The sequence below is a fragment of the Tinamus guttatus genome, unplaced genomic scaffold (assembly GCF_059628265.1).
Source record: "Tinamus guttatus ecotype Peru unplaced genomic scaffold, ASM5962826v1 Tinamus_guttatus_pri_ptg000314l, whole genome shotgun sequence".
NCBI classification, from domain to species: domain Eukaryota; kingdom Metazoa; phylum Chordata; class Aves; order Tinamiformes; family Tinamidae; genus Tinamus; species Tinamus guttatus.
This window is the reverse complement of record NW_028288848.1, coordinates 11,111,525-11,133,226: the sequence shown is the minus strand read 5'-3', so window position 1 is coordinate 11,133,226 and position 21,702 is coordinate 11,111,525. Positions and strand designations below refer to the sequence as shown.

Genomic DNA, 21,702 nt, shown 5'->3' with positions numbered 1-21,702 from the left:
AGAATTTATTGCCATAAAATGGAAGATAATCTATAGAAAGCAGAATTGTATTTTTAACAGTCAGCAGTAAGTTTTCTCCTTCCTTGTAGTTTAATTTCATATTTACATACTTCACTACTTTTTTGTTGCTCAACTTATTTTTCCCAAATGCATTTTGTTTATATTTTTATTTGAAGAAAGATTAAAGAATTGGAAAAGCATAAAAATATTGCCTTATCTTATTTCTGAGAGTTTTGCTAAGAATAGTTTTTTAATTTGCTGTGATAGCAGTTTCTTTGCCCAATTGTAGAATTACAAAGTTTGCTTTGGTGGAGCCATTCTGGTTTATGATTTATGTGGCAAAACTGACCTACAAGAGACAGTAGGCAAAATGTTATTTTGTATGTTGCCATGTGATCTCATTCTGGTAATGCTTACACCTCTTAGGTTTTTTATTTTATGATTGGAGTCATGGTTCAGGAGTTTCTTATACAACCTCCCAAAACCACGTTTGGAAGGTGAGACTCTTTTAGGGTTACAAATGCCAGTGTACAGGCTGCTTAATATTCTGTATTGCAGACTACATGCCTCTTGTCTAATGCTATAGTGACCTGTGAATTTAAAACTTGTTTTAAACGGGAAGATATTATCTTAAAAAAAATCTCTGTTGATGTGCCTTGAAAATTGCTTTAGGATAGAGAAAACTGCAGTGTATTCCATTACAAATATATCATTTCACTGTGCAACCTGTAGTGTTTATCTCTGTGATAAACACTTACCACAACACAAAGTACAAAACTCCAGAGAATGTAACTGTGCAAAGCGCACTTTTTAAAGTAGCATTGTAATAAACTAAATCAGAAGTGATTTATAACTTGGTGATGATATGTGTGTTAAATAAGCGTTACTGGCATCGATGAGTGGTTTGTAGAGGAAGGCTACACTGGCGTTCCTGAGCAGCTGTGTTTACTTACTGATCATGTTACAGGAACTAACTTGACTATGAGAAGTGCTGGAAGGTTATACTGGTTGTCAGAAATCCTATTTGTCGCTGACTTGGTTTTCCTTAGTGATTTAAATATCAGAGAAATTGACTGTGAGCCTCAAAATTGGAGTAAATCTCAAACGAGGCAAATCCTAGTCCCATTTCTAGCATACTTTAAGTGCTTATTTAGAGATGGTGGCTCTACAGAATGATTGGAGTTCATTTCAGAAAGTACATACAAAAGAAATCAGGAAATCTGGTTAGCGCCACGTGCTTAATATTCACAGATGAGCAAGAAGTCTTAGATTTTGTGCCCCTGCCATACACCAGCTGATTTCAATGCTTTGTTGTAGGAAAGGGAGATGAGAGAAAGGGGGTAGAGAAGCAGGCAGAAATTTTCACATCTCTTTATGCAGCTGACGCTGTGCATCTATTTACACTCATTTTCTTTGTCTTCAGACAGTTGGAAAGCAGGGTAGCTGTTAGGCTTACTGGATGGTTAACCTCTTTTGTTAAGATTGCACCTTTGTTTTTCAAAATTAATATCTAGTACTTCATTTTCAATTGCAATGTTTTTTAAAAGCCAGGTTGTTAAATGAGAATTGCATGACACTTCAGTTATGGGTATCTGGCCAAAGCAGCTGCCCTCATTTTATTGGATATAATTTAATGAGCAATATGATTTTTAGTCTGTGCAATACACTTTGACTTCTCAGTCTTCTGTTTTCTGATTATTTTTGGTTCTACTTTTTATGCCTTAGATTTAGAGCTTCTGGTTTCCATAATTGCCATGGAAATAGAAATAGAGCCAAAAACAACAGACTGTGTATAGTTTTTGTCTGTGGCCAGCTGCTTCAAGGACTACAATGAAAAGGGGATAAAATTGGTGCAAAGGGCCCTGGGTCCGTGATCTGAGTGTTTTAGGTTTGGAAAGTGTGTATAGGAGAGCTGGAAACTGGTAGGCCCATGAATCTTTACCCATGCTTTGTGCGGATCTCCTTTATCATCTAGCATTAGCAAACAGTACCTTATTTCTTCATGAATGCCTTTATGTTAGTATTTTTTTTGTGACAGAAGGGCTGTAGCTTATTGCATAATTCCAATCTGTAGCATTTTTAGAATGTAGCGAGAATGCAAAATGAGAAGGTGAATTGCATGAAATATCTCAATCTGAGCAGAGAAAAGTGTGTGTTTTGAAATGGTAATAGCTGCAACTGAAGTGTCGTTTAGGAATTGTTTACTGAACTTGTGTGTTTGTTTTGCCTCTCTGCTTTCCACCTTTCGCAGGGTCTATGGTGTCTCTGTGGATCTGAATGTAAAGAATTTACTTGTCAATTGCATTTGATTGCGTATTAAGGAAAGTAAGGAAATTTGCTTTAGAAACAAAACAAATTATATTGATTGTCTTTTTTCGGATGTTTTGAAGGAGATGTTTCAACAATATGAGAATTCTCTTTAGAAATGTGTGTGGAGTGGTTCATGATTGATTGTTAACAGAGTACTCAAATTTAACTGCTGAACCTTCAGTCATGATGAGCTTCGTGCTGCTGACCCCCCACCCATCCAGTAGTACCATGTGTGTTTCTGGGTTTGTGTTTGGTGTTGTTTGGTGGTTTTGGTGCTGTTTGATTCTTGGTTTGCATAAGCTTTGCGCTTCTGAGGAAAATGTGATGTGAAGTGGCCGTTTTGGCCTTGCCTGAGCGCCGCGGGGAGCGGGATGTGGAGTCGCTGCCGGAGCCTCCGTGGTTGCTCTCTGCTAGCTGGCCAAGCCGCGTTAGGAAACGGCTCAGCTGGAGCAGCGGTGAGCAACAGGAATTGTTTTTGCGGCTTTCTACATGCTTGGAAGTGATCTTACACTGCATATTTCTAGACAAATGCCAGCAGCTCAATATTCTGTTAGTTTCAGTCTTCACTTTATTGCTTTAAGTCATGGATTTTTTCTTACTGATAAGCAATCACATTAAAAGTTAGTTACTTCTGCCATTAATCAGCCTCTGTGTTACATGAAATATGGAAGTGAAAAAGCTTAAAATTACAACAGTTGCCTGATACAAAAATTACTTAATGTTGCTTACTTTCTCCAGGTTCACGTTTCCCAATTTCAGGGTCAGCTGTTGCATTTTGGCATTGATGACAACAACCTGAGACTGAGCCGATTGTTATTTCTGGCTACCTCGTATTCCAGTGTAATTTGATGCAGGTGGTTCAGCTAGTAGTAGTGCATAAAACATAATGTTGCAACCAAGCTGTTAGAGCACAGTATTTTATTCATGTTTTTATTATTATTCTTTTATCATGGCTTCTGGAACATCTGGGGTGGGGTTCTCAACATTGCACACTGCTTTCAGATGCGTCTACTTTTGGCTTAGAGGCCGTGGTATGGATTGAAAAACTCATGGCAGGACCATAGTAAAGGAAAGAGGCGTGCCAGCTTCAAGTTTTTGCTTGTAGCTTGCATGACTAATCCTTTAAATATAGTCCCTGAGGGTGTCTAGCATCAGTGACACAGCAGGACATCTCCTCAGCCTCTGTAAAATCTTGTTCGAAAAGGGACACGGAAGTAGGGCCAGAAGGCTGAAGCGAAGGGGCTGTGTTTACCAGCAGCTGAATAGTGGTGCTTGTGAAAATTGCATATGCTTCTTCCCAGGAGAAAAGCTTGGCTGCCAGTAGTAACTCTCTCCTGTCTTCCCTCCCTCCAAAACAAACAAGCAAGCTCCTAAATGCTGGGGGCTCTTCTAAGTCCCTCGATTCATCTGTGCTCTGCCCTGATCTGGAGCTGCAGTTGCTCTCTGAGGCTCTTCCAGGAAGGCAGTCACTAACTGAGGTGGCAAAAAGAAAGCTTAAGATGAGGAATGACACATGCATTTACTCTCCTCCTTGGTATGTGTATATTTGCTTTCTTTTAATAGTTTATAATCTGCCCTAGAGCTGGAAGTTGAATTTCAGAAGTTTAATAGGGGCATTCTGCCTCCTTCATAGTACACTGCGAATAAATTTGTACAATATACAACACAATGCCTGGCTTGGCAATCACTGTTCATAAAATGTGTGTATGTTAAGGTGTGGATGACTTAAAGAATACTCACCAAAAGTAATTAAAGAAAAAGTTGTTGGTTGCATGTGTTTGAGGAAATTTATTCCTTTCCTGTCCCTCAAGTTGCTCCACTTGAATTGCTACATTTGGTCACTACCCATCTGTGTGAAAGTACAAACCACCTGGAGAGTCTTGGGGCCTTTTTTATGTGAATCTGTGGAGGATGTAAGAAAGCTCCTTTCCAACCAAGGTTGATGAATGAACAGGATTACTTGCCTCTTCCAGCCAGCCCTGGCATCTGGAGAAAGATGTCTGTTCTGGAGACTGAAACTAGGTGCCAGACTTGTTTTGTGTGAGTCATTCTTCCACAAAATGACAGTGGATCCTGGAACACTGTTGTACGCTCCACCATTTAGCAGAATTCTAGATTTTTATTAGGAAAACTGGTATTGACAACTGATGAAGAAACACAAATAGAACTTTTTGTTTACTAGTTCAAGCATTTAGAATGAGAAATAAAACTTTAGATCTCTTAAGATTAGTTTACGTTAACAATTGCATGTCAGTACTCTTCTAAGCAGTGTAATTTGCATTTTTCCCGTGTCTGAGGGAGTGCGTGCTCCTTGCATTGCTTGGAGTCTCTCGTGCTACCAGCCTACCTGGGTATGTGGGGTTGTGTTTGCTAGTGTTCGTTTCAGCCTTTTTGTATTTTTGAGTGGGAGGGTGTCACTGTCCAGGTTTGAGTTGGAATTCAGTAGAGAGTGCAAGCATTCTTGTGTAAGCCCATACTGTTTAAGAGGTGGACAGCTCTTTTATGTTGACTGGGACTCTAAGGGATTTTTGGAAGGCAGAACCAAATTCAGAACCACCATTGGAGTGGTCGACTCAGGTGCTTATGTTATAGAAACTGATATGGTATTTACTGACCAAGCAAAGGCTGCTAAAGCAGAGAAGGGGGTGGTTCATTTCCCTACACATCCTTCCCTTCTTAGTAGACCTTTCAAATTACAGGAACTCTTTTAATATTCAGGTTAAATGAAAAACATGAAGAAAACTAGTGAGGCATACTAGAAGGTGTCACATGGTCCAGATGTAATATGAGGTTAGAGACAGTGTATGAACCTGTTGGGTGGAATATTAAATCAGTGGGAAAGTTGCATTAGCATTAATGGATTTCTTGCATTGTTAATATAAGACTGTGGAGAGTTGTTTCATGTAAAATGTGCTGAGAATAGAGTTAGTTCAACAAAGAGGGCTCTGAGTCTTTGCAAGAAATTTATTAATCTGGCCATGATGTTTCCCGAACCACTGAGAAAATTTGTCCGCCCTAGAGAGCCTGTATTATATATTTGTTTAAGTTGTATTTTCCTAGCATTTATGCAAAAGCTTTTTGCATTAAAGCTACATCATTTTTTCCCTATACAAAACATGTCAGCTTTTCTGGAATTATTATCTTTAGTGAAGAAAACTCTCTGTTGTTAAATATTCAACAGGCTGTTGGAAATCAAGAAACTGGTGCTGAATTTTCTATCTGAAAATGAATACTAAAAAGACACTGTACCAGCCTTAAAGCTTAAAAAAAATGAAATGCACCTTAAATCACTTGACTTCAAGCAACTTAAAGTGATGTCCTTCTCTGTTTAAACTTGAAAGCTGTTGGCAAATCATAATATAGAAGTCTAAATGCCCTTGTTATGATGAGGCTTGCCCTGCATCACCATTTCTATTCTCAACCAAAACTGAGGTCTTCCGCTCACATTTGCTTTACTGAGTTTATGGTTAGAGAAGTTTGGCTTTGACAGCCAGACAATGTGTTAAAAATCTATTTTTCCTTTAGAACATACATTTGTACTGTGCTTCTGGCTTGTGCTACAGAACAACCACTCCAATAGTTGCATGTATAAAATGGTTCCCAAAATCAAGCTGCAGACTCAAAATTTTGTGATATGCCAGTCCTCATATGAGTGGCACAAGCTTCTATAATATAGATGCACATCAGGTGAAGCAGGAGGCATTTCTGTATTAATTATGCACAATCTAGAGACCTCATTAAACATATGTCAACATTAAGCAGCTTAGGCAATCGTCTGGAAGTTGTTCAATTCATAACCATCTGACTTGTAAAAGTGTAATTTTAAAGCTCTGCAAAATTAAGAAAATGAATACTGTAACCAACAATGATGATGTTTCATTTTAGAGTAATCTTCATATTTTTCAGAGATGTTTTGCTTTGGTAGAGGTCTAGTACTTACTGTACTGCTCGCTCAGCTGATAGTAACTTTTTTCTAGATCCCTTATCTGTATTAGCATTTAACAGAGTTCGAATGATTTTGGAGTATAACTTTCCTTTTCAAGGACAATGTTGAAAATTAAAACATTAATTAAGCCAAGATTACTTTTGTGAATAACTGAGTTACGAAGTTACCTTTAAGAAACAGAACACTTTAGTGAAAAATGGACTCTACTCTCAATATCCCATTTAACAGATGTCCAGAAGCCTTTAAATGTGACAGCTGAAAATTAGACAAGCATTCACAGGCGCATGATGCATACAAATCAGCTATGTGAACTGAATTTTCCCAAATTAAATAAAGTTCCAACATTAATATTTTTTATATATAATGTGTATTTGTTGTGCTTTCAGTAGCCATCAAGCATAGAATCGCAGAATCATAGAATCGTTAAGGTTGAAAGGGACCTGTAGGCATCATCTAGTCCAACCTCCCTGCACACGCAGGGTCACCTAGAGCACGTGGCACAGGACTGCGTCCAAGCGGGTTTGGAAGATCTCCAGAGAAGGAGACTCCACAACCTCTCTGGGCAGCCTGTTCCAGTACTCTGTCACCCTCACTGTTAAGAAATTTTCCTTAAGTTCCTGTGGAACTTTGGGTGCTTCAGTTTGTGGCTGTTTCCTCTAGTTCTGTCGGTGGCCACCAGTGAAGAGAGACCAGCACCATCTTCCTCACTGCCTCCCTTGAGGTACTTATAGACTCTGATCAGATCCCCTCTCAGCCTTCTCTTCTCCAGGCTGAACAGGCCCAGCTCCCTCAGCCTCTCCTCACAGGGCAGATGTTCCAGGCCCCTGATCATCCTTGTAGCCCTGCGCTGGACTCTCTCCAGCAGCTCCACATCCCTCTTGTACTGTGGAGCCCAGAACTGGACACAATACTCCAGATGCGGCCTCACTAGGGCTGAGTAGAGGGGCAGGATCACCTCCCTCGACCTGCGGGAGACGCTCTTCTTAATGCACCCCAGGATCCCATCGGCCTTCTTGGCCACGAGGGCACACTGCTGCCTCATGGTCGACTTGTCGTCCACCATGACACCCAGGTCCCTCTCCGCAGAGCTGCTCTCCAGAAGGTCAGTCCCCAGCCTGTACTGGTGTCTGGGGTTATTCCTCCCCAGGTGATTGGCTGATGCCAATGAGCTTAAATTGACATTTACAGCAAAACCATAGATCACCCAAGTCCAGTCCAATTGATGTGATGGTTATAGAAGGTCTGATAACCCCATCTGTGTTGTGAGCTTTACCTAGCCACAAACTTCTGCTGAACCACACTCATGTCAGCTCTGGCTTGAATACCTTAAGTTCACTCTGATTTGGAAGTGCTGTTTAGGGTTGAAACTGTACTACGTTGGAGACCTGTGTATAGCACAGTCTGCTGGTGTATGCGGTAGATGTAAACGGCATCAAGTAAAAAGGGACTTGCTAGGAGTAGCAAGTCATCTCTCTGCTTTCTAGAGAAGTCCACATATCTGTTCTTCAAAGGTGCATTTACTAAATATGTTGTTCTTGTTTATATAGTTCTGTATTATGAGTTTTTTTTATCTATGTGTAAATCCATCTGGCACTTTCCAAGGTTTTTAGTTCACATGTAGTAAGACCTTTAAAGGGAAAGCAGATGACCAAAGAATGAACAACTTTTCCAGAATGAATGTGAGGGTGACTGGCCTGTGACTGACTGGATACCTCGTCCTTGCCCTTTTTGAAGACTTTCAGAGATGATGGAGACTGGCCAAGCAATAACATCAACCAGCTCCCCCAGCCCTCATGAGTATATGCCATAGTAACCTATGGATTTGTGGATGCTGAGTTTGTCTAACTGATCTCTGACCCAGTCCTTCTCTAACAAGGGCAAGTCTTCCTTTCTCCACTTTGTGTCTTGTGTCCAGGGTCTGGGATACGTGAGGGCTGACCTGAGCAGTAAGGACTGAAGCAAAGAAGGCATTGAGTAATTCTGCCATTTCTGTACCTCTTTCACCAGGGCACCGCACCATTCAGCAGTGAGCTCATGTTTTCCTTGGTCTTGCTTTTGCTGCTGATGGTTTTTAAAGAAATCCACCTTGATGTCCCAAGCCAGATTTAATTCTAGTTGGGCCTTGGCCTTCCTCATCACATTCCTGCATAGTCTGACAACATTCCTTATATTCCTCCCAATTGGCTGGCTTGTCCATTTTTGAACATTCTGTATTCTTTCTCCTCCTGTTTGAGTTTTGCCAGGAGCTCCTGGTCATCCATGCAGGTCTCCTGCCCCTTTTGCCTGACTTCTTACTCCCAGGGATGCTCTGATCTTCAGCTTGGAGAATGTGCTGCTTGAATATTAACCAGTTCTCTTGGACTCTCCCTCCATATAAATCATAAAGTGGGTTTTTTTTTTTTTTTGTATTATAGACGAAGTTAAGAATCAATTAAATTACAGCATTATGTTGTTGTACAGGTATCTTGAAGACAGCACATTTGTATAGTTCTGTTGAGAAGTGCTAAGATATATGCCTTTCTTTAAACAGATGTGAATGAGAGAGAGAGGTTTTTACATAAACTTTGTTATACAAGTTTTCTGTTGTTCTGCAATCTTATTGCTATTTCAAGTAAGCTTAATTTAAATCTTGGTGAAAAAAAATGGTGTCAATAAAACCCTATTAAAAATCCATATTTCTCAAGATTGCTATAATAGCTGCTTTTAAAGATTTATGCTATTTACCTTTTCAAGGAGTTACAAGTTCCAGGCTTCAAAACATTTTTGTCTTTTAGTAGTATCATGTCTTTACAACTTAGATCAAAAAATGATGAGTGGAAGCTGTTGACCCTCCTTAGTATCTTGCAGGTCTCATAAATTCCAGTTTTCTTTCAGTAGTATCTGATTAGTAATTATGCACAGTCTTCAGGGTTCTCCAGGGCCTTTCAGTGTATGTGAGGACAGTGTATGTGAAAAGGAATTACAATACTCCTGTGTCACTTCTGTCCATTGTCATTAAGGATTTTTAATCCAGTCATTCGATTTTACTTTTCTACTATTAGTCCTCTTACCTCAGGATAAAAGATAGGATTAAAAAGAAAAAAAAGAAGTTTTTAGGTATGTACCATCTCGTTCCTGCGACATAAAAAATAGCATGTGTTGGCATATGGGATTTTTGGGGGAAATGTCTTCCATTTATTGTAAAGAATTTCCATTTTATCAAATATGTAGAGTCTTCAAATTTTGTTTCTTTGCAGGTCAGAAGCAAAATTTGGATGAAGCAATCTCACTAAGTTGCCGTCATGAGCAGAAGCAAGCGTGACAACAATTTCTACAGCGTTGAAATTGGAGACTCGACTTTCACTGTGTTGAAGCGATATCAAAACTTAAAACCGATAGGATCAGGAGCACAAGGGATAGTATGGTAAGGTTTCTGTCAAGCTTAAATCCAATTTGAAGTTCATTTTGTAGAATTTTCTGAGTGTCTTGACTTTTATATGTTACAGAGGAAGAGTTTGAAGAACTACTTTTTGTATGAAAAAGAGCAGTATTGACCATTAGCCACTTTTTCCTCAGCAGTGTCTCTTGCTGTTGTTTCTTGACCTGCGTCTGTTCCTGCTTCAGAACTGATGCCCTCTGTGCAAACCTATATGGATGTAATGAGTTCCATAAATAAAGGGGGAAAAGCCTGGATAAAGAAATGAATCCTAAGATGCAGTGCTAACATTGAAACAAGAGCTAGAAATATTTTATGTATTTGATGCTCATAATGACTCTTCTGGAGATGATACTTCTTGAAAGTAGTTTGTTAGCAGCTTGGTTCATTCAGGTTCATAATCTAACTAGCCTGTGATACCAGAAGGCATTTATCATGCTGACTGTCAGGGAAATATGTAAATACCTGGCTTAGTTTAGGAAAATAAGTCTTGACAGTATAACTCTTTGGGTAAGAGCTCTGCCAAGTGGACTAAGAGTGTCCATTTGATTTACGAGCAGTGACAGTTGCTTGTAGGGTCTGTTCCTATGCAGTTATCCCAAAGATAAATGTTAGTTTAAGCTTCTTTGAGGCTTTTCTTTTATGATCAAGATGAGGTTGTAGATAGCACAGAAACTTGCATACTTTCCAATTTGTTGTAACTGTAAAATACTAAGGGAAAAAATACAAAAGAAATATTAAGAAATAGAAGGAAATGAGTAATTTTCTCGAATATTTTCCTTGTAACTTCTTTTCTGCCTTGTTCTTGTCTTGATCTGTATTTATAGCAGCTGTGGTACACTTGATTTTTAAATCATTTTTGCGTTTTAGCTGAGATAAAAAAATAAAACTGTATGCTTAGTGCAAAAGAAAAACACAAAGGTCAGTTATCTGGAAAGAGATGCTCTTGAAGTGCTAACTTCTGTCATTGGGATTATTTGTTCTGTTAGCTGAAGCAGCAGAAGAAAAAAATATGAATTTTGGCTGTGTGTTAACGTAATGAGAGTGAGGAGAGTTGCTTAACCATATCTGTTCAGTTGCTACAGAAATGACTGCAAAAGCTTTAAATGTTACCACTGTTCCTGTGATCCTCAAATCTGTGTTACTGCCCATTTCCCAAATCTACTGCCCATCCCTGAGCTGTATCTCAAAACTCCCCGTGTAATTACTACCAGTGTCATTCTGTGGAAATTGAAACCTCTTCAGTTTAAACCACTCTGAAAGGCCTGGAGTTCTCATGTGGTTACATCTTGCAATGTTTGGAGAACATGAGGTGCAATTCTTGTGGTTTGTGGTCTTTGTTTTTTTTTTTGAATGAGTTAAAAAAAAAAAAATCCATCCTAATTTGGAGGAATGTAAAGTAGATGCCCAAAAGGCTCTATTATATCTAACACTGAAACACTCTGAGGCTACAGCTACATGCTGGGGATGCAGAATTTTAAATATTGATACAGGAGTCCTCTATAAACTTTTTTTCCTGGCTCTTTGCCACTCTTCCATAAGATCGTCTATATCTAGGGATAGAAGGGGCAAATTCCAGCCCCCTGCTCCCCCCCCACTTTACTTATTTATTTATTTAATCAATCCCGTCAGTTCTCGAGTGCCAGTGAGTGGAAAGAACTCAGTATCTTTAGCAAGGTACTTTCAGAAATGGAGGTCCTGCATTTATTATTATTTTTATTTTATTTTAGACATTGTGATGTGTTAGGACTCTGAAACTGGGAAAGCCTTTCTAAATTCTCAGTTACTCGGCATGCAAGAGTACTCTGCTTTTATGAATATAAGTTTAATAGTACTGAAACTTTGGTTTATCTGCAGATTTGATACATGATAGAAGGTGATACATGAAAAAGGTGGGAACTGTCACAGCTTACAGGAGTCTAACACTGAGATATAATAATTTCGTTTTACTTACAGTGCAGCTTATGATGCCATCCTTGAACGAAATGTTGCAATCAAGAAGCTAAGCCGGCCATTTCAGAACCAGACTCACGCTAAAAGAGCCTACCGAGAGCTTGTTCTTATGAAGTGTGTTAATCACAAAAATGTGAGTGCAGTTTCATGCTTTAGATATCAAAGAATTAACTAGAAGGTATTTATTTCTAAAAATCTTCAGGACGATTTCAGAGGATGATACCTTTCGTAGGCTGAAGAGGTGTTCAGAGCACAACCCTATCTCCATGTTAAGTACATTTTACTAAGGATTAAGGATCTTTCAAAATAGCCACTCTTTACTAGTTTTATTACCCACCCAATCACAAAATGTACTCTTCAGACTCGGGAAGGTAGTCACTGTTAACATTGCTACAATTTACAGACAGCTGGCAAATGGATATGCCATGACGGGTGACTACATCCTCCTTCCTGCTGCATCTGCTAACTAGAGGGGAGAAAGAGGCTGCAGGAGACTTTTCTTTTTTTTTCTCATGCATGAATGTATTAAGAATCTTACAGTGTGACAACCGGAACTGTCTGATGTTTGAGAAGCTGTAAAGCAGAGCAAAGCATAGAATTACAGAGAGAAAAAGTGATAAATTTTACACGGTCAGACTACAGAATGTCGTTACTAGCTTTTTCTTCCTTCACAGGCAGCTATATGCTGTCTTCTTGGCCCTCACTCTTAATACCTCTTCACTAAGATAAAATATCCCATGGCTGTTGTGCAAGGAGAATCATAGAAGGAGTATTTTGTCTTGTGGCTACTTCAGAAAATTCTCCATACTTTCTAAGATAGGAATGGTTTATGTGTGGGTTCTCTGAACTAAGTTTTATCTAGCAGCAAAATTTGTGTGATGTTGTGCTGTTGCTAGCCTGACTCTTCATGATGAACGATAGCTTGACCTGTTCCTTTATTTTCCATACATTCTTAGCAACTGAAAAGTAGTCTAATGCACCTGCAAGAATCTGTTTCTGTCTTTGGATGGGCTTGTTACTTTTGTCTCTGTCTATGGCAGAGTGGTATCTCTTAGACAGTGTTAGATCTGTTACTGCCAGATTTTCCTCTTTATTTATTTATTTATTTATTTATTTATTCTCATCTGTAATAAAAATCGTATCAGGTCTGTTCAAACAAAGTATCGGATAAGGGAAGGACAAACTGACTACTTTGGGTTTTATCCTTTGAAAGTTATCTTTTTAATGCACACAAAATGTCTTTGGATTATGTAGTGTTTTTCCTAGAATCCTTAGCATCTACTATAGCGTTTTAGATGTAGTTGAGCCCTCGGACCTATCTGAGCTTCAGTGAAGTTTACCAGGAGGTTTGAATTGGAATGTTGGCTGTCAATTTTGAAATGCTGGCTTTGCAGCTTTGCTATTCTGATATTTCCTTTCCCCCTTCCTGCAGATAATTGGCCTACTGAATGTGTTCACACCTCAAAAATCCCTGGAAGAATTTCAAGATGTGTAAGTCTGATTTGAACTAAAGCTGAGAATGATGAACAAGTGAAAGAATACCATAAAATGGCAGTATTATCTGATTATTCTTTTTTGTTGCTTCCTAAGTTACATAGTGATGGAGCTCATGGATGCAAATCTCTGCCAAGTGATTCAGATGGAACTAGATCATGAACGAATGTCATATCTTCTCTATCAAATGCTTTGTGGCATCAAACATCTTCACTCAGCTGGAATTATACATAGGGTAAGTGAGCTTGCTGTGTTGTTTTGCATTGCACCTGCTTTTGTCCTGGCTGTTTAAAAGTGCCAGAAAAAAAGCAGGAATAGCACAAAATACTTCTCAGGCAGAGAGAAAGATAAAAAGAAATTACTTTTTTCTTTTTTAGCATAATTCTGAATTTAATCTTTTGAATGTTATTCCTGGGTTTGATAGTAATCTACACAGAATAAGTAAGCAAACATCTTTACAGTGAGTTACATTATCTCCTCTCATTCTATGTAATAATCTATCTGTAGTAGTCATGGCAGGAGAGACCATCTGAAACCATCTCTGCCTTTATTGCTTTGATAACCAAACCTGAAATTCCATCTTTTGAAAGAACTGCCCTTATTGCTTCACCTCTTTTACTAGCAGAGTAATGAATACACATCCGAAATCTCCAGATAAACAGTTCATGATGAAGACCTGTAAGTGGAACTTAATACAGCTGCATGTCACAAAGCATTCATTCAAGCTGCCTCCAGGAAAACTGAGTACTGCTTGTAATATATTTAATTTAATACAAGGTTAATATATATAATTTAATATAAGATTTCTTATTGAAGTTCAACATCTTATATGTTTGTAGGTAGTCTAAACACTGCTTGAGATTACCTAGTTGTAAAATTGCAGAAATATTTTCTGTTATTTTTGGAATCTGCCAACTTGTATTTTTAGAACTTTTTTTTTTATCATTATAATATTTTGGGAGATTTTTTGTAAGTTTCTATCTCTGAAAGGATGCAGAAGAAAAATAAGCTTACTCATGTTACTTTCCTCTCAGTCCCATGTGGTCTTCCTCGAGAATGATGTAGAGAGGAAAGTAAGTGGTGAAAAGCCATGTGGGTTGCTCCAACAGCCGTTTTCATGAGGAGATGCCATGCTAGGGGCCGTGGGCTGCTGGCATTATTCTGGGAATGATAGGGAAAATTTGATTTCCCATTGGAGTTGTAATAATGTATCGTATATGACTAATATTTTGCAGCCCTTTGTGTGCTAATAAAAGGGTTTTTTTTTTTTAAGGCCTTTTTTTGTGTGTTGAAAAAAAATAGCCTATTCTATACACAGTGGGTAGGAGTAGGTAAGAGTTTCTATTTTGATGGATTTTAGTGGAGATAGAAGGGAGCTTCTTCCTTCAAGAACAGTTGAACATGAACAAATGGAGATGTTTGTACATATTTAGCAAAGAAGCAGATATTCTGGTAGTTGTTGTTCGGTGGGAGTACAGGCAGGAGCTTTGAGGGTAGAATGCCTGCCTTTGTAAATATGGGTGACATTTTTGAGATGCTTCGTAGTGTGCAGGAATATAAAGTTTAAGAATAAGCTATTGTAATGAGATTGACTACAGAGACACTTGCTATGCAAATAGTAACATGTATGCATGAATGCTTTTGAAGGACATGGGCAGGTACATTTCACTTGCTGATCCTTATGATAGATTTTCATCTGACAACCCTTTTCCATACTTGTTAGGAGATTTATTCTGTAGCGAAACGGTTACATTATTTACCTGCAATATATTATGCCTTTACACTTAAAGGTGCAGAGTGTCAAGATTTGATCTGTCTGGAAGAGCTTTTAATGATGAGGGGGGCATATTTCACCTGGGATGTAGGTGGTTGCAGTAGTAACTTTTTGTACCAGTTTATTGGGCTTTCAGCAGCACTGCCCTTAGGGACTAGAGCTAATTACTACATTGAAACTATATGACTTTGCTCTTGGAGCATTCTTGGTATTGGTCTAATGTATTTCTTTAGTCTTAAGTTTTGAGCCTTTTTGTCAGTAGTTTTGCATGGTTTTTAAGTTGGTTCAGTTTTTCAGATAACTATAGTATCTTAATGAATATCTCTATATTTTTTTTTAAATAAGCTGATTGAAGTTCGAAAGCTTTCATATTCTCTGTAAGGACTGTTTGATACTGCCTGCTGCAGAAATAGGTTTTCTACAGACATGGAGCTGGGATCACATTGAAAGAGCTTTAGGCTGTTTTGCATTGAAGTAATAGAGGACCTACTTGGCTTTCACATGAGTAGATAAAGATTTGATCTTCATAAAGATTTGGCTCTGACTTTACACTGGCTTTAGCAGAGGTTGATAAATGAACCCTGTGGTATTTCAAGCCTTTTGTGGAGACGGGCTCTCCAGCAAGTGTAGAGATAGATGCACATTCATTTCCATTTGCACCCCGGGAGGGATGGCTAACCGCAGTTGTGCCTCACTGACTTGCTGAAGGACACAGTCTTTCATGGAGGCTCTGAAGCCTTGTTTTCTCCTATCTGCTTTTCAGTACTTACCAAAGATGCCTAATTGTGTGAGCTCAACATTCAAATTTTTGTATAGAAAGAGACTTCTTCAAAAAACGATTTAGTCTAATGGTAATGAATTACTCTCCAGAGATGCCTCTCCATTCCTGCTTAGTTCTTGGGGAGTCTGCCATGAATTATCTCTGATTTTTAAGCACTGCTATTTTATATGTTTAACATTAGGTGATATATTTTCTGCTATAGTTCCTGGATAGGTTTGTACAGCCCAATTGATTTAATCACTCTTATAGGAACTTTAGAGTTCTGATATATTTAAAACATAGGAAGTTTGAATTTGGAATTCAGTTCAGGTCAGTGCTTGCCTCTGGCATTTTGAAGGGCAGGAGTTTTGTATTCCAAATTCCTGTATTCCAACATGTTCCTGAGCTTCGTGACAGTCACATAATGTTCAAAAATTAAGGATGGGCAATAATCTGTAAGCCCTTGCATTTTGTTCCCATATTTTTTTTTTCCTTTTGTGAAGTGAAGATTTCTTAACATTTTCAATTTTAATCCTGCGGCTTTGAGGAGGATAAATGTGATTAACGTCATGAGCATGTGCCTGAGGTTCAGTAATGAAAACCCTCCAAATAATACAAATGTGTAAAAATAAAGCTGATAAATAGGATTAGAGCAGAAACAGAAATGTGCATATTAAATATGTGAAATGTGTACTTGAACTTAATGCACTTGAGAATCTTTTAAGCCAAAGTTGTCTGCAAGGTCTGCATGTGATTTGGAAAAATGTGAGTGTGTGGTATGCAAGACTTTAAAATTGTAATTACCCATTACACTTCTGTTTAGCTTCAGATGGTTCTCTGGCCTGTGGTTTCTTCTCTGTCTTTATTGCATACAAAGTCATTCAAATACAAACTAAATATATCTTGCAGATGGTAACTTGTAAGTCTATGAAATAGTGAAAGGCAGGCCTGGTAATCAGGTTAAATGCATCAAATGCTGGAGTCCTGTGTGAGAGCATGTTTTTTTTTTTTTTTTTTGTGAGGATCTAATTAATATTGGTAGGTTGTAGGCAGAAAGGATTCAGGCCTGTCTCTGATGGTCTGTAATGCATGATTTTATGATGATTTTAAGGCAGAGTTGTTCTGAAGTTGTTGATAATGTTTGCTCTGTGACATTCAGTTGTATGCAAGGACCTGCTGAGCTAGCAACTGAGTATGCCTGTGTGGCATCTGTGTACGTAGACACCGCAAAGCCATGAGTGTCAGTGTGAATTTAGAATCTTTTTAACTTTTCCTGGAAGAGTGAGAAGATAGGAGGCAGCAGAAAACTGAAAAGTGATTTTGGAATTCAAGTGAAGAGAATATATTTACAAAGAAAGTCTATCAGGCCAGTTTTCACTCTTATTTTAAAGTATTTGGCAGTTTTTCATTGGTGACCTTTCGGGTTTGGTCATCAAAACTTACTATAGATGTAAAACAAATCCTAAGTGTTGATGTCTGTGAGCGTTGATTTCCATATTGTTCAGAGAAACACCTGCATTGGTTCGCAAGAGGTAATGTAGCCTCTAATAATAAAGAAACCTTTTATTTTTAATTTCATATGTTGAATTTAATAATTTTTATATTGTGATGACTATTGCATCAAGTGAGTTCACAATTGTTGTGTTGACCTGCGTTGTAATAACAACTGTTGTTCCAGTGGAGAGTTTCTAGTCCTCCCCCCAGAGCTAACATTTCATACTAACCTCAGTTTATTTCAGACATTGCTAATATATCTGTAACACTAATTGTGGTTTTCTTTTTTAATCGTTAACTAATCTAGAAACATAAGGAATAGAGTTTGCTGAATGTATATGAATTAAACAAGGGGAAAAGACACTGCAGTTATACAAATGATGTAGTTGTATGTGTGGGTTGGCAGTATTATCTTTTAAAAATGTGAAACACTGAGTACTTGTGTTTGTCTTAGCAGTCATATATGATGTTTCTTTTTAAAGGATTTAAAGCCCAGTAATATAGTAGTAAAATCAGACTGCACTTTGAAGATTCTTGACTTTGGACTGGCCAGAACTGCAGGAACTAGTTTTATGATGACGCCTTATGTAGTGACTCGTTACTACAGAGCACCAGAGGTCATCCTAGGGATGGGATACAAAGAAAACGGTCAGCAAATACAGTCTTTCTTTGGCATAGCTTTATTTTTTTGTTTGGCACACCACATTTTACATGTTAATGTTTTTTTTTAACCTGTAGAAATTTTATAAATTAGCACTGCAACCAAAATGCACAGCCTGGTTACACTGATTTGTTTATTTAACAAAACACATTACATTAATAGGAAAAGAAATTGAGGGCCTTGTTTGTTTAAAAATTTAAATAGCCTACTTGGAAGAATAAGCTTCATTCAGGAAGAGCTGGAAATGTATTTTCTTAGCATTTTTTACATACCTTGATATATCTTCACTGATTATATTCCTGATAAAGTTGTAAATTGCTACTCATTAGTAATGCATATCCTAAATATAATTTTACATGACTATATTCAATACAGCCTTTAGAGATAACGGAACTTATGGCCCACTCAGACATGAATGAGGTCAGGTCACCTGCTGTGGCATTGCCTTTTATTGTGACCAGCCCATTTTAAAAATTGTGACGTGAAGTTCTTGGTTAATGGCACTTGAGAAAAAGTGCACTTCAAACGCAGAGTACTGGCACAAAGTGTCCTGGATTCTGTGAGGTCCCTGAAAAGGAAATTTCAAAAGAGGTGATTATTTATTTTGTCCCCCTGCTTACAGACACTTTCCTTCTCTTGGTACCTGGCTTGTGTCCCCCACCCTTCTCCCAGTATCTTATGTAAGAAAATGAGGAAGGCTATAAGGGAAGATGAGGGAACGTTACGTAATCAGCTACGTAATCATCCTTCAAATGACCCACGTGGTATCCTTGAGGAAACAGAGATAATGCAGCGTTCCTGAAATCCAACTGTAGTGGTCCCAGTTCCACTGCCATTTCCCGGATGGGGCTGCAGCTGCTGTCGCTGTTTTTCATCCCGTTGGCTTCCCCAGGAGCCGCAGGGCGCTCTGGTCACCGTCTGCTGGAGGTGTTTTAGACTCAGTATTGATCAGACCTGCCACAAGCCCTGTGTCATGATCTGATGCTTTGTGAGCTGCGATTCCCCTGAGGTTACAGCTGGGGCTTTACTCTGTTTTTCACGATTGGCACTATAATCCACAAGACTTCCCGGCAGCTGCGCAACATGAAGGCAAATGGCTACAGGCTCTATGTAAACTGTAACTTTCAGGAGCATTCAGATCTGATTTTACTAAAATGAAAACAATAATAACTCCTATTGGTGCTAACGGTAGAAGATGATAGCTCAGAGGAATGAGAATAGATTCCCCCTAAGCCAATGGTGTATATTTTCTGTATGGATTATTAGTCTGCATGACTAATGAAGTTCCATGGCTTCCACAGTGACTATTTTTTTGACTATTTTTTCTATAACTTGGAAGCCAGAGGTTGAGTCAGAGCCTAAAGTTCATTTCTAACTGCTGGAGTTTTAAGTTTTGCAGACATCTTGTATTTAAGCTTTTCTTTCTCTCCTTTTCTTTCTTTTTAAGATAACTTAAAAAGTAACTTAGTGGGCTGAACTGAGTCAAAAGACACCCTGGATTCTGCATGTACTTCAGTTGGTTTTAGCTGAATTGCACAGCAGGGAGTATCTGAAAGCAGGAGAAGGATAAGCTTATTAGCAAAACATTATCTAATTACAAGGAAACATAGAATGACTTGGTTGGTGAGAGTTGCCCAGCTGTAGGAGAGGACAGGTCTGCTGCTAGCACACTGACAGCCGTCTTGCTGACTGCAAGGAGTCAGCCCTGAGGAGGAGCCCGGTCCAGGCAGGGACGTCATTAGAAGATTATTTACATCAACTGCTTCTCTCCTCAAATGTTTTGTGCCACGGGCTGCCCAGGGTTCCCATCATTTAGTACTGTTGCTTATTCTAGCCCTTCTGACCTACATTTGAATTGAAGGTTAGTATATTTAGTTCCCAGGTAAATCGAAGGGTCTTGAAAATTGACAGCTAACTATTAACTAGTAAAGGAGAGATTAACATTTAGTTTAATTTAACAGGATCAGATGACAGCTCTATCGAGCTTTAGTGCCTTTTAAATTGTACCTTCAAACAAAATGTGGGAGTGTTGCAATATATATTTAGATGATGGAGATGCATATTGTAGAAAAGTACTCTTGCTGCATATTACATATGTATATGAAATATTTAATTTGGTTAAAACTAGAAAATAGAATTACCTCTGAAGGGGATAAAACACGTTTGGATAAGAAGCCAAGCCTTGCAAACTCAGGAGCTTGTACTTGGTCACAGCACCCAAATAACACTGTACGGTAGTACAGAAGGGTTTGCCTGGTACGTTCAATTTAATTTCTGTATCTTAAAATGTTTAGATTTGTGTGTAGTTATGCACCTTGCTTTTAGGGAACATTCATTAAAAAGCTAGGAAACGCCCAAGCCATGTAAAGCAAATCCCTTTTAAAGTTCCTATTCTGTGCACTTAGTTTCAACTTCACTTTTTTTCTTTTTTTTTTTTCTCTTGGAGTTACAGAAAATAGCAAATTCACATCGGACAGGCTTTTAAAATATAAAATATATTCTATGTTACTAACAGTAGACCTTAAAAAGGATTTTTCAAACCTCTCTTTAGACTTTACTGTAAATCTTCTATAATAGTCTTCACAAGGACAGTCCTCTGTGGATAAGTTAGCTTAGCTTCATTTAAAAAAAGACTATTAAACAGACATCTTTTGTTTGCTTAATTGAAACAACAAACAGAAGGTCCCAGTATGCCTCAGATTTGTCCTGAAGGGTGAGCAGAGGGTTGATTCTGATGTCCTTCTGAGATTCTCAATTCATTTGTCTTCTGATGCATGAAGATAAATGCTTGACTTATATTATCGCCCTTCCCAGGATTTTCCATGCAATTGCAGAAGTGTTTTATTCACATTGGACACAAACTATTACAGTGGATTTGAGTTTATTTGGATTGGGAAAGCAGGAGATTATTCTGCAGATGAAAAAGCCAGTATTTAGAATTTTAATTGAATAGCCAAATTCAAAACTTAGCCTCATATCTTTGGGTCTTTGAGTCAAGCAAAATGCACTTTTCTTAAATATCAGAGGAGTTTTAAAGGGAAAAAAAAAAAGATTAATCATAAAATGTAGACAATCATTTTTTAAATGAACCAGGCCCTTAATTTTGTTAATGTATACATTAATTTTATTAATGTATACAACTGTGATTTGTTTTCATATGATTTGGGTGCTATATCAGAGGAAATTCTAAGCAAGAAAAGGAGGAATATTTTCAAAAAGAACCAATGTTGTTTGCTTAAAATTGCTTAAGTCCCTCGGAACTTTTACATACGATTTTTTAGTATTCAATTGTTTTAATTGAAATTGATTTTTTTTCCTGCTTTATACATGCCAATCTTATGTTTGATGCAAATCTATTCATAATAATACAGATTCATCATTAAGATTTCAAGAAAACTTTTGCATATAGTCAACATTATCTCCGAAAGCAGCAGAAGAAAAATGGCATACCTCTAAACAGTAATCTTGTGCATCTTTCAGTATGTCTTCCGAGTGATTTATCTTAAGATAATGTAGCAAATATGTACTGTGTACAAAACCTATTGCATAAATTTTTGTGTAAGATCTTATTTGAACATAACTGCAGAAATACTTTTAAACCAATTATTTAAAGTAAAAAGACTTATAACAGCATTCTAAAATTGTCATTAACTGATCTTCTAAAATTATAAGTGATCTTTTACTGAATGTATTTTACCGATCGCCCTTTCTTTAAAGGGAGAGAGGAATGCATGCTAAACTGACTTTTAGGAAATACTCAATGGCAAATTCTTATGCAATACCTAATTAATGCTGCTCCTCAAAGTAAAAGCGATTTAGATGTGCTGTATTTTTAAAGGTCAGTTTACTTTGCTACTTTTGAAATGATTCCTATAACTACTTCAGAATTAGTTTT

General features: G+C 37.9%; 1 protein-coding gene across 3 annotated transcripts in view; it reads left to right on the top strand.

Moving 5' to 3' along the window:
• The window catches only part of MAPK8 (mitogen-activated protein kinase 8), a 43,541-nt gene that overhangs the window by 7,515 nt on the left and 14,324 nt on the right, over positions 1-21,702 (top strand). For all 3 annotated transcript variants that reach the window (XM_088528746.1, XM_088528745.1, XM_088528747.1), the window contains exons 2-6: positions 9,493-9,659; positions 11,628-11,757; positions 13,057-13,115; positions 13,215-13,353; positions 17,629-17,794. In XM_088528746.1, coding sequence (XP_088384872.1) covers positions 9,538-9,659; positions 11,628-11,757; positions 13,057-13,115; positions 13,215-13,353; positions 17,629-17,794 — 616 coding nt within the window. In that variant the 5' untranslated portion in view covers positions 9,493-9,537. The remainder of the gene's footprint in view (positions 1-9,492; positions 9,660-11,627; positions 11,758-13,056; positions 13,116-13,214; positions 13,354-17,628; positions 17,795-21,702) is intronic.